General features: G+C 53.5%; 1 protein-coding gene across 1 annotated transcript; it reads right to left on the minus strand.

Moving 5' to 3' along the window:
- Positions 1–68: 68 nt before the first annotated feature.
- On the minus strand, positions 69–7,919 carry PGLS (6-phosphogluconolactonase). Its single transcript, XM_003942270.4, has 5 exons — positions 7,557–7,919; positions 3,550–3,657; positions 3,101–3,202; positions 2,643–2,783; positions 69–410 (listed from the first exon to the last, which is right to left on the minus strand). The coding sequence occupies exons 1-5, from the start codon at positions 7,842–7,844 to the stop codon at positions 273–275; spliced, it is 777 nt and encodes a 258-aa protein (XP_003942319.3). The 5' UTR covers positions 7,845–7,919; the 3' UTR covers positions 69–272.
- Between the last annotated feature and the right edge of the window lie 3,974 nt (positions 7,920–11,893).

Raw genomic sequence — 11,893 nt, forward strand, 5'->3', positions numbered from 1 at the left:
GTGGATCAGAACCCAGGCCAGGGCGCCCCCAGGTCTGCTGCCATCGAGGACCCTAAGACAGCGCATACTTCCAGCAACACTCCTTTTAATATCTGGATGCCCAGAGCCACGGCCGGTGTGTTGAGCCCCGGGCAGGGCTGGTGGCCAGAGTCTGTCGGCTTCCAGCGGCACCACGAGGCTTTTTCCAGCGAGAGCCTGGATCACGGTGGCCAACAGAGGCCCAGCCCCTGGGGCCGTGTGCCTGGTCCCAGCTGCGGCGTCCCTCTGGCCAGCTACAAAGTGGAATGCTTCTCGAAGGGCACGGTCAGGAGTCGGGCGGCCGCCTCGTCCAAGAACCAGCACAGCTTCCCGGTGTGGGGCTGGACCAGGGCGGCGGGCAGCGGGTTTTCCTCCTTGGCCTCCAAAATGCGCTGCAGGAGACAGCAGGAGGGTGAGGCCCCGCCCCTGCCCCAGGCCCCGCCCCTCAGCACTCTCCGGGTTCCCCCGCCAAGGATAAGACACTTGTACCCTCAAAATGTGACAATGCTCGACTCAGCTGTCGTCGCCCCAAACAGGAGGGACAGAGTCCCTTCCTCTCTATCCACTGGAACTATTTTTATTTTTATTTTGAGACAAGGTCTTGAGCTGTCACCCAGGCTGGAGTACAGTGGCGCCATCTCCATCTCTGAGGGTGAAGTGATCTCCGCCTCAGTCTGCCAAGTAGCTGGGACCACGTGCCACCATGCCGGGCTAATTTTTTAATATTTTGTAGAAACGGGGTCTTGCTATGTTAGTAAAGACACGTGCCACCATGCCGGGCTAATTTTTAAATGTTTTGTAGAAAGGGGGTCTTGCTATGTTAGTAAACACGAGGTTTTACCATGTTTGCCCAGACTAGTCTCAAACTCCTAAAGTGATCCTCCCAACCTCAGCCTCCGTGCCCGGCGTGTAACTGTTTAATACTGCAAAAGACCAGAGCAAAAGACCAGAGTCAGCAGATTCTGCTCTGCAGACCATCCAGTCTCTACTGTAGCCACTCAGTTCTGCAGCTCCTGCCCCAGAGCAGACAATACACACATAAGCGGTTGTGGCTATGTTCCAATAAAACTTTATTTCTGGGCCGGGTAGCTCATGCCTGTAATCCCAGCACTTTGGGAGGCCGGGGCAGGTGGATTACAAGGTCAGGAGTTCGAGACCATCCTGTCTAGCATGGTGAAACCCCATCTCTACTAAAAATATAAAAAATTAGCCAGGCATGGTGGCATGTACCTGTAGTCCCAGCTACTCGGGAGGCTAGGGCGGGAGAATCACTGGAACCCGGGAGGTGGAGGTTGCAGTGAGCCAAGATTATGTCACTGCACTCCAGCCTGGGTGACAGAGTGAGACTCCATCTCAAAAATAAATTTTATATATATATATATATATATATATATATATATATATATATAAAAATCCATTCATTAATCTTATTTTTTTTTTTTTTTTTCTTTTTGAGACGGAGTTTCGCCCTTGTTACCCAGGCTAGAGTGCAATGGTGCGATCTCGGCTCACCGCAACCTCCGCCTCCTGGGGTCAGGCAATTCTCCTGCCTCAGCCTCCTGAGTAGCTGGGATTACAGGCACGCGCCACCACGCCCAGCTAATTTTTTGCACTTTTAGTAGAGACGGGGTTTCACCATGTTGACCAGGATGGTCTCGATCTCTCGACCTCGTGATCCACCCGCCTCGGCCTCCCAAAGTGCTGGGATTACAGGCTTGAGCCACCGCGCCCGGCTAATTTCTGATTTTCATTTCACTTAGTTCTGTCTTTGACATTTTGTAGGTTTATATTATTGTCCTTTTTCTAATTCTAGAGGAAAGCACTTGATTTATTTATTTCAATGGTTTACTACTTAATAATTTTTTTCTTTTTTTTTTTGAGACGGAGTTTTGCTCTTGTTACCCAGGCTGGAGTGCAATGGCGCGTTCTCGGCTCACCGCAACCTCCGCCTCCTGGGTTCAGGCAATTCTCCTGCCTCAGCCTCCTGAGTAGCTGGGATTACAGGCACGCGCCACCATGCCCAGCTAATTTTTTTTTTTTTTTTTTTTTGTATTTTTAGTAGAGACGGGGTTTCACCATGCTGACCAGGATGGTCTCGATCTCTTGACCTCGTGATCCACCCGCCTCGGCCTCCCAAAGTGCTGGGATTACAGGCTTGAGCCACCACGCCCGGCTTTTTTTTTTTTTTAAGATGAGGTTTCACCATGTTGGTCAGGCTGGTCTTGAACTCCCGACCTCAGGTGATCTGCCTGCCTTGGCCTCCAAAGTGCTTGGATTACAGGCATGAGCCACCACATCCAGCCTTTTTTTTTTTTTTTTTTAAATAATTTTTGAAAATGCATTCGAATGCTGTTAATTGACCTCCAAGTGCAGCTTTGCCCTCATCTCATCAATTTCATTTCACAGCTGTTAATACCTAACTAGGCTTTAACTGCAATTCCCCCCCCCCCCCCCCCCCCCCCCCGCTTTTCTTCTAATTGCAATTTCAAGCTCCCTTTCAACCCAAGAATGACTTGAGTTTTCTTCAGATCTGATGCTTCGGCACAATAATGTCTGGGGCTATCTTCTGTCCCTGGCGCCCACATGCCCGTGACCTTCCTGGGACTGGAACCCTCAGCTGTTACCTTCAGAACAGCTGCCTTGCCTTCTCCAGTTGCCACAAAGATGACAGTTCGTGCTGCATTCAGGACAGGTAATGTGAGGGTCACACGCTGTGCTGGTGGCTTCGGGGAGTCACTGATGGGAGCTACAATCTTTTCCCGCTCCTGGGGGAGGAAGGCCAGGGATGGAGACAGAAGCACAATGTCACTTTGGCTTCTTGAACACTTACACACACCCAGCCAGGTCCAGCCAACATTTCATCCCATCCTAACAGTCCCACAGTGGGGTAGTTTCAGGCATCTGTTTTAAGGGGCTGAACTGAGACCTGGAAGGGTTGAGCCCAGCAGGCATGTACGTTGCCGGAGGCTGACTTGAACCCTGGCTCTAGACGCTCCACCTCACAGATGTCCCTCCCTCTGGAAGTCCCAGATGTTAGGGACTGGGCTCAAGACTAGGGCAGAACCTACGTCCGTGTGCTCACCTGCAGGAGGGGGTGGTCTGGGAAGAGCGAGCAGGTGTGGCCATCAGGGCCTACCCCCAGGATTAGCAGGTCGAAAACCGGGATGGAGTCCCCTTGGAATGCCTGGGCATGGGGAGAAGACAGTCTTGAGAGGTTGTGAGGTAGCAGGGGCACAGGGGACTCAAAGGACACAGAGACGGTTGTCAGAAAAAGAAATACAAGTAGGTATAACACACGAAACAGTGCTCCTTAGCCCTCAGCCTGTGATCAAAGCCACACATCAGGAAACACATATGTCCCCAAGATGTGAGGACCCAGGCCTGTTTCCTGGGCAGGAGAGGTCCGGTGGCCTTCAGGCTCCCCTGGGCAGGACTGTGGCCTCCAAGAGGGGATTCCTCAAAGGGGTTTGCCAGCGATCCCTGGGGCAGTTCCTGCTGGTGACAATCAGAGGGCCGCTCTTCAGAGCTCACCTGACTCAGCTTCTCGGCGTAATCCTCAGCAGCCTCCTCCACAGGCAGCTCGGGGTTAATGGTGATCACCTGGCTCTCTGGGATTGGCAATCTGGAGAGAAGATGCGTCTACAGCCAACGGAGGGACAGTGTCACCAACAGTAACGTGACCACCTGGATCCTCCGCAGAGGTGGTGATGGTACCATGATAACACCCATTTACAGATGGGGAGGGATGGGGATGCTGGTGCATTTGTGCAAGGTCCCTTGGGTGGTGAGTGGCACAGTCACCTTGGGAATGCTGGAAGCCAGGACCCTGAGCTCTGGGTGACGTCGCCTCTCAGGGCGGAGGTTCGAGAGCAAGAGGGAGCCCTGCTGTTCTTGAGGGACTGGACAGGAGGGTGGGCTTCCTGGGTAAACTGGGATCATGGTGGTTCCAGCTGGGGCCAGCGTTCCAACAGGGGTCTTTCAAGTCCGTTGTGTTTGGAGGATTTCCTGGCCACGGCCTGCACCTGTCTATCCAGCCCATTGTCCTACTTCAAACCCTCAGAGTTCCACGGCCCTTGGGATAAAACTCAGTCCCTCACTATCCTCTGTGAGGCCCTGTGCCCTTCTCCACCCCAACCGTCCCTCCTGACACTGCCTAGGAAACTCCTATACATCCCTCAGGCCACCTCCTCCAAGCAGCCACCCCCGCCTGCACCTGCCCCACTATAGGGAGTAGGGCCCCAGGCTTGGCCAGGCCCAGCACTTGTACCCAACGCACAGCAGGCACCCTGGCCTGTGAATGGTGGAGGAGCTGGCAGCAGATTTAACTCAAAAGCACTTGGAGTCAGACCTCCTGCAAGGGAAAGGCTGCAGCCCTTTCCCGCTGAGATGCACCCTGAGCCCCCGATCTGCTCTGAGACCGCTTCCACATCTCAGTGCCTCGTCTTTGTGCAAAGTCTAGCTCAGTGAGCTGAGGCAATGGTACGGTGAGCCACGAAGTAAAAGCAGGGGCTGACCGCCCTGAATGCTGACCTGAGGAGTGTGGGCTCTACATTGAGGGCACTGGGGAGCCAAGGAGGGTGTGTGAGCTGGGAAGGGACACAATCACATCCATGGTTGGAAAGACCACTCTGCTCTGTCCAGGGTCCCTTTGTTAGTCTATGCAGGCTGCTATCACAAAACACCATAAAGCTGAGGCTTATAAACACCAGAAAATGAAAAGGCAAGGTGGCTCACGCTGTAATCCCAGCACTTTGGGAGGCCAAGGTGGGACAACTGCTTGAGCTCAGGGGTTCGAGACCAGCCCAGGCAGCATAGTGAGACTTCACATTTACTAAAAATAATTAGCGGCTGGGCGCGGTGGCTCACACCTGTAATCACAGCACTTTGGGAGGCCAAGGCAGGCGAATCACCTGAGGTCAAGAGTTCAAGACCAGCCAGACCCATATGGAGAAACCCTGTCTCTAACAAAAATACAAAATTAGCCAAGCATGGTGGTGTGTGCCTGTAATCCCAGCTACTCAGGAGGCTGAGGCAGGAGAATCACTTGAACCCAGGAAGCAGAGGTTGCTGTGAGCCGAGATCGTGCTATTACACTCCAGCCTGGGAGTTGAAGCCTGCAGTAAGCCATGATTCATGCTTCTGCACTCCAGCCTGGGCAACAAAGCAAGATCCTATCTCAAAAAAAGGGCAGGGCAGCGCAGTGCAGGGCAGGGGAGGGGAGGGGAGGGCAGCGCAGGGAGGGGAGGGGAGGGGATTAGGGTCTTTGCAGATGTAATTACTTAAGAACAATCAGAGTGGGATTAGCGTGGGCCCTAAATCCAATGACTGTGTCCTTTTAAGACAAGAAGACATACAGAATCAGAGAAGGCCATGTGTAGGCAGAGGCAGGAATCAAAGTGAAGTGACCCCAACCCAAGGAATGCCCGGAGCCCCCAGGAGATGGAGGAAAAAATGAAGGCTCCTCCCAAGGAGACTTCAGAGGGGCCATGGGTCCATCAACACCTTGATTTCAGATACCTGGCCTCCAGAACGGTGAGAGAATCAATTCCTGTGGTTTTAAGCCACTCGGTTTGTGGTCATTTGTTACACAGCCCTAGGGAACCAGTACAATTCCCCTCACAGAGAACTGGCAGAAGAGGCCAGTCCTGGCTCCAGATTTGTTCCGTCACACGGCCTTGGCCTTGGTTGTCACAGCTTGACCATGGTCAGCTACTGCACAGCTCCGTCTCTCAGCTCCAATGGCGCTTTCTCAGGATGCCCCCATCCCACAGCCCTTGACAATGAATGCACACTCCCTCTTCCCTAGCACTCTGTAGCATTTCACTTTTTTCTTTTTTAAGACAGTCTCGGTGAAACCCCGTCTCTACTAAAAAATACAAAAAATTAGCTGGGCATGGTGGCGCGTGCCTGTAATCCCAGCTACTCAGGAGGCTGAGGCAGGAGAATTGCCTGAACCCAGGAGGCGGAGGTTGCGGTGAGCCGAGATCGCGCCATTGCACGCCAGCCTGGGTAACAAGAGCAAAACTCCGTCTCAAAAAAAAAAAAAAAAAAAAAAAAAGACAGTCTCAACTGTCGCCCAGGCTGGAGGGCAGTGGCACCATCTCGGTTCACTGCAACCTCCGCCTCCTGTGTTCAAGCAATTCTCCTGCCTCAGCCTCCCCAGTGGCTGGGATTACAGGCCCGCACCACCATGCCTGGCTAATTTTTGTATTTTTAGTAGAGATGGGGTCTCGCCATTTGGGCGGGCTGCTCTCCAACACCTGACCTCAGGTGATCTTCCTCAGCCTCCCAAAGTGCTGAGATTACAGGCATGTCTCACCACGCCTGGCCAAAAACCCGCTTTTAAATGATGCTCTTTAAGAAGACACACAGGAAGGTGGAAGCTAAATGTGTACCCAACTATGAAGTCAGATGAGGCAGGGGCACACCCTGGCTGCCCCTCTGGTCACTAGATGCCTTGGGCAGGTAAGCTCTCCTCTGCTGGCCTCAGGTTCCCCATCTATGAAACGGGTGTAACATCTCACAAGCTGTGGTATGGATTCATGAATTGATGCACATTAAGCCTTCAGAAAACCTTCCCTCTTACTATTAAAAAACCCACAAGACCATCATCAGCTCAAGCGTCTATGCAAAAGGAAGACGACACACCCAGCATGGGGTGGCCCTCCACGCTGTCAAGCTCAGGTGACTTGAGGCTCCGGCCTTGGAGCCCGCTCGGCCCACTCTTCCCTGAGCCAGGCCAAGGCTCCTCTAAGCCTCAGTTTCCCTGTCTGTAAAAAGAGCGCGTTCCTCTGATTCTATTGAATCCTGAGGCTCAAGGCCAAAGACAAAGAGCCTGGAAGCAGGGCCATCAGAGTGGCAAAGCTGCCCGGGGATCCCCGAGAACTCGCCGGGGTGACACATGAGGACCCCGCGATCCGAGCTCCACACCTAAATCCCCGTGCCCCCCCGTCCGCTACGGGGCTGAGTTAGGGGCCTCGTAGTGACATGGGTCACTCGGATTCCCTGCCAGGACCTTGCCGGTGCCGTTCCTCTGCCTGATCGCCGGATGAAGGGGGAGGAGGAACTGCAAGCGGACCATTTCCAGCCCTGCCTAGATAAAGGCTGAGAGCAGTGAGATCCTGCTGGACCCACGCTGTAGGCGGGGTTCGGGCGGCGGGCGAGCCCTTTCGTCACGACCCTCAGTGTCCCCCGTAGCCGAGGAGCAGGCAGTGGGCAACGCTCTCTCGGTGTGACCCCAGTGAGCCCCAGAGCCAAGGTGCAGGCAGTGGGCGCAACCCTCTTGGCTCGACCCTCGTATCTGAGGTCGAAGCAGTGGGCGCGGCCCTCCTGGCATGACCCCCAGCGGCCCCCGTAGCCGAGGTGAGGGCAGCGGGCATGGCCCCCTTTCCTTGACACCCAGTGGTCCCCGTAGCGGACGGGGTGCCGGCAGCGGGCGCGGCCCTCTCGCCATGGCCCCCGGCGGCCTCCGTAGCCGGTGTGTAAGCGGCGGCTGCGGCCCTCTCGGCGTGACCCCCGGCGGCCCCCGTAGCTCTCACCCGGTAGAGACCGTACGTGCTCTCGGCGTGATCGAAGGGCACGAGGCGCTCGTCGCAGAAGCCCAACGTCCAGCGAGCTAGGCTGACGGGCCCGGCAGGGGCGACGGCGGCGGGCAGCTCGCGGGCTAGCATCGAGACGAGGCTCCCGCCCGACAGGCCGAGCGCGAAACGGGCGCGGGCCCCCTCCAGGCAGCATGCTGCGCGCTGGGCCACCAGCTGCGCTAGCGACGCACCCAGCTCCTGGGGGCTCGAGAAGACCGAGATGAGGCCAGGGGCCGGCGCGGCCATGGCGACGGCGGCGGTGGGGAGGCGGAAGCGCTCCCGAAGGCCGCTGGTGCGCCTGCGCAGGGGCCGGCACGACGCCTCTCGTTCAAGTACTTTGGGCGACCGTCTCTGGCACATGCGCAGTGAGGCAAGTGAAGCCCCGCCAGGGTCGGGTAGTCGGTCTGGCCCTACCCATTGAATCTTTGCCTGGTGTACCTGAACCCTGTTGTCCCGAGTTCGGTGAGTCAGTGCCCGAATGCTTAACGTTGCGGTATCAGGGAGGGCCCGAGAGGGGAGCCCAAGAAGAGGACGTCCTATCCAGGTGGCAGGGATTTCCTGCAGGAGGGCATATTTTGGCGGGCTTTTAAATTCCTGCACCTTTAAACAAATTTATTTTGTTGCTATTTGTTGCCCACCCTCGTTCATTAAAATATAAGCCCCATAAGAGTAGGGATATTGTTTTGTTCACTTGATGCCTCATAAGCCTCCTGAACTATGCCTGGCACAAACTAGGGTATGAGGTCGAGCGCAGTGGCTCACGCCTGCAATCCTAGCCCTTTGAGAGGTTGAAGTGGGTGGATCACCTGAGGTTGGGAGTTCGAGACCCGCCTGGCCAACATGGTGAAACCCTGTCTCTACTAAAAATACAAAAATTAGCCGGGCGTCGTGGCGCGCGCCTGTAATCTCAGCTGCTCGGGAGGCTGAGGCAGGAGAGTCGCTTGAACCCGGCAGGCGGAGGCTGCAGTGAACCGAGATGGTCCCACTGCACTCCAGCCTGAGCAACAAAGCGAGAGTCCATCTCAAAAACAAAACAGAAAAACCTAGAGGTGAAAATGTGCTTGTGGGATTTATTTTTTTACTTTTCTCATAGGGACAGGCTCTTGCCGTTTGGTGTAGGCTGGTCTTGAACTTCTGGGCTCAAGCGATCATCCTGCCTTGGCCTCCCAAAGTGGTAGTATTCAGGTGAGAGCCATTGCGTCTGGCCATGATTGTTGAAATTTTTCAGCAAACGCGCCTAGTGTGCTGTCGTGTCCCTCTGATTGCCCAGAAAGGCCTCCAGTCGAGTTCTTGCCTGGGCGGAGGTCTGCAAGGCGGAGGCGGCCTCGCGGGCCTGGGGAGGCTGGGCCACTTCAGAGGGTGGGTCAATTCAGTGAAGTATGTAAGGCAACGAGACTCACACAAGTAGTGCATTTTAAAATCAGTAGCAAATTAAGAAAACTATTCCATTTACCATAGCATCACAAAGACTAAAATTAGAAATAAATTTTTTTTAGAGAGAGTTTTGCTCTTGTTGCCCAGGTTGGAGTGCAATGGCAGGATCTTGTCTCACAGCAACCTCCATCTCCCAGGTTCAGTCGATTCACCTGCCTCAGCCTCCGGAGTAGATGGAATTACAGGCATGTGCTACTACACCTGGCTAATTTTGTATTTTTAATAGAGACGGGGTTTTGCCATGTTGGTCAGGCTGGTCTCGAACTCTGGACCTCCGGTGCTCCACCCGCCTCGGCCTCCCAAAGTGCTGGGATTACAGGCGTGAACCACCATGCCTGGCCGGGAATAAATTCAATCAAAGAAGTACAAGACTTTGTACACTGAAAGCTGCAGCTAGGCTTGGTAGCTCATACCTGTAATCCCAGCACTTTGGGAAGCCACGGTTGGACCTGGTGGCAGCTGCCTGTGGTCCCAGCTACTTGGGAGGCTGTGGTGAGAGGATCACTTCAGCCCTGGAGGCTAAGGCTGCAGTGAGCTGTGTTCCTGCCACTCCACTCCAGCCTGGGTGATAGAGTGAGAACCTTTCTCAAAACAAGCTAAACTAAACTAAAACTTTGCTGAAAAAAAGTTAAAACGTGATCTAAATAAGCGGCCAGACATCCTAGTTCATGGATTGGAAAGTATAATGTTGTTAGGAGGGCAGTACTCCACAAATTGGTCTACAGATGCAATGTAATCCCTTTGAGATTTACAACATTTTTGTAGAAATTGACAAATTGATCCTCAAATTCATTATAAATTGTAAATGGCCCCCAAATACCCAAACACTCTTGAATAAAATAGGAGGACTAATACTTTCTCATTTCAAACTTAATAAAAATGTATATTAATCAAAACAGCGTGGTATTGGCATAAGGATATACATGTAAATAAATGATTGGAACAGATACACAAATAAACCCACGAGTATATGATCAACTGATCTTTGCCACGGGTGCCAGGACTATTCAAAAAGAAAGGACTAGTCCAGGCTCGCTGCCTCACGCCTGTAATCCCAACACTTTGATAGAGGCCAAGCCAGGCGGATCATCTCAGGTCAGGAGTTTGAGACCAGCCTGGCCAATATAGTGAAACCCTATCCCTACTAAAAACACAAAAATTATCTGGGTGTGGTTGCACGTACCTCTGATCCCAGCTACTTGGGAGGCTGAGGCAGGAGAATCGCTTGAACCCGGGAGGTGGAGGTTGCAGTGAGTTAGATGTGCCACTCACTGCACTCCAGCCTGGGTGACAGAGCAAGACTCCGTCCCTCCCCCCAAAAAAATGTACTTGCTTATCTGCACACAAGAGTCACCCCCTCAGTCCGCTTTCCCAGCAAATGCTTCTGTCACTTCCTTCCCCTGAGGGAGAGACAACAGGAGGTCAGCGTTATGACAGGGGAGGGGACAGCAGAGGTGAGAGTCAGTTGAGAACACAGTAGTCTCCTCTTATTCAAACTTTGTCTTTCTGAAGTTGCCACAGTTCAGGCATAGTAAATGGAAAATTCCAGAAATAAGCAATTCATCAGTTTTAAACTGCGTGCTGTTCTGTGGAGCACGATGAAATCTCGGACTGTCTTGCTCCATCCCTCTCTGTCCCGCCCAGGGTCATGAATCACACCTTTGTCCAGCGGATCCATGCTGGAGACGCCACTCCCCCAGCGCCCACTCATTTGTCACATGGTAACCTCCTGGTTATAGGCTCAAAAAACCTGTATAAGCTGGGCATGGTGACTTACACCTGTAATCCTGGCACTTTGAGATGCTGGGGGTGGGAGGACTGCTTGAGCCCAGGAGTTGGAGACCAGCCTGGGCAATATAGTGAGACCTCATCTCTACAAACAAATCAAAAAATTAGCCGGGCATGACGGCGCACGCCTATATAGTCTCAGGCATGCCGGAGGCTGACGGAGGATTCTTGAGCCGGGCAGGTCAAGGCTGCAGTGAGTTATGATCATGCCACTGTACTCCAGTCTGGGCAACAGCATAAGACCCTGTGTCAAAAGATAAAATTAAAAAGGAAGAGCGAGGAAAGGATGAAGGAAAGAAAGGAAGGGAGGGAGGGAGGGACGAAGGGAAAGAAGAAAACGAGCTGCATACGGTGTCTCACGTCTGTAATCCCAGCACTTTAGGAGGCTGAGGCAGGCAGATCACGAGATCAGGAGTTTGAGACCAGCCTGGGCCAACATGGTGAAACCTCTCTCGACTAAAAATACAAAAATTAACTGTGCCTGGTGCTGCGTGCCTGTAATCCCAGCTATTCGGGAGGCTAAGGCAGGAGAATCGCTTGAACCCAGGAGGCGGAGGTTGCAGTGAGCCAAATGTGTCATTGCACTCCAGTCTGGGTGACAGAGCGACTCTGTCTCAAAACAAACAAACCAAAAAAAAAAAAAAACGAAAGAATAAAAAAAGGAAAGAGAGGGAGAGAGGAAAGGGAGGGAGGGAAAAAGAAAAAGAAAGAAACGTATAGGGCTCAGTATTACAGTCAGTTGTAGGCATCCATTTGGGGTCTTGGGACATATTCCCCAGGGGTTGGGAGGAAAACTATAGACTCCTGAGCTTGGAGTCCTGGGTTCGAATCCCAGCTCAGTTGGCCACCCCAGCAGTCCTAGCAATTTTCACCCAGAGCTCTCACACCAGCCAGCCTGTACACAGAAGAGGACACTCCCGGGGCAGCCGCAGGTGCCAGGACACACCCTCTGATCTGGGCCACCCTGCGACACCTGCAGGAACCCCCGGGCAAATCGTCCATCCCTTCCGTGCAACCACAGAGGCCAACTTGTGGCTGTGAGGCCCAGAGGCTGCAGGGAGGCGCCTCCCCCT

This window comes from Saimiri boliviensis, chromosome 14, assembly GCF_048565385.1.
Source record: "Saimiri boliviensis isolate mSaiBol1 chromosome 14, mSaiBol1.pri, whole genome shotgun sequence".
Lineage (NCBI taxonomy): Eukaryota > Metazoa > Chordata > Mammalia > Primates > Cebidae > Saimiri > Saimiri boliviensis.

Excerpts from the sequence above, each read along its gene's own strand:
- PGLS (XM_003942270.4), bottom strand. The coding sequence starts at position 7,844 with ATGGCCGCGCCGGCCCCTGGCCTCATCTCGGTCTTCTCGAGCCCCCAG. Across the intron at positions 2,784-3,100 it reads CAGACCACCCCCTCCTGCAG|GAGCGGGAAAAGATTGTAGC; the intron begins GTGAGCACACGG and ends TTCCTCCCCCAG. Across the intron at positions 411-2,642 it reads GCAAGGCAGCTGTTCTGAAG|CGCATTTTGGAGGCCAAGGA; the intron begins GTAACAGCTGAG and ends TGTCTCCTGCAG.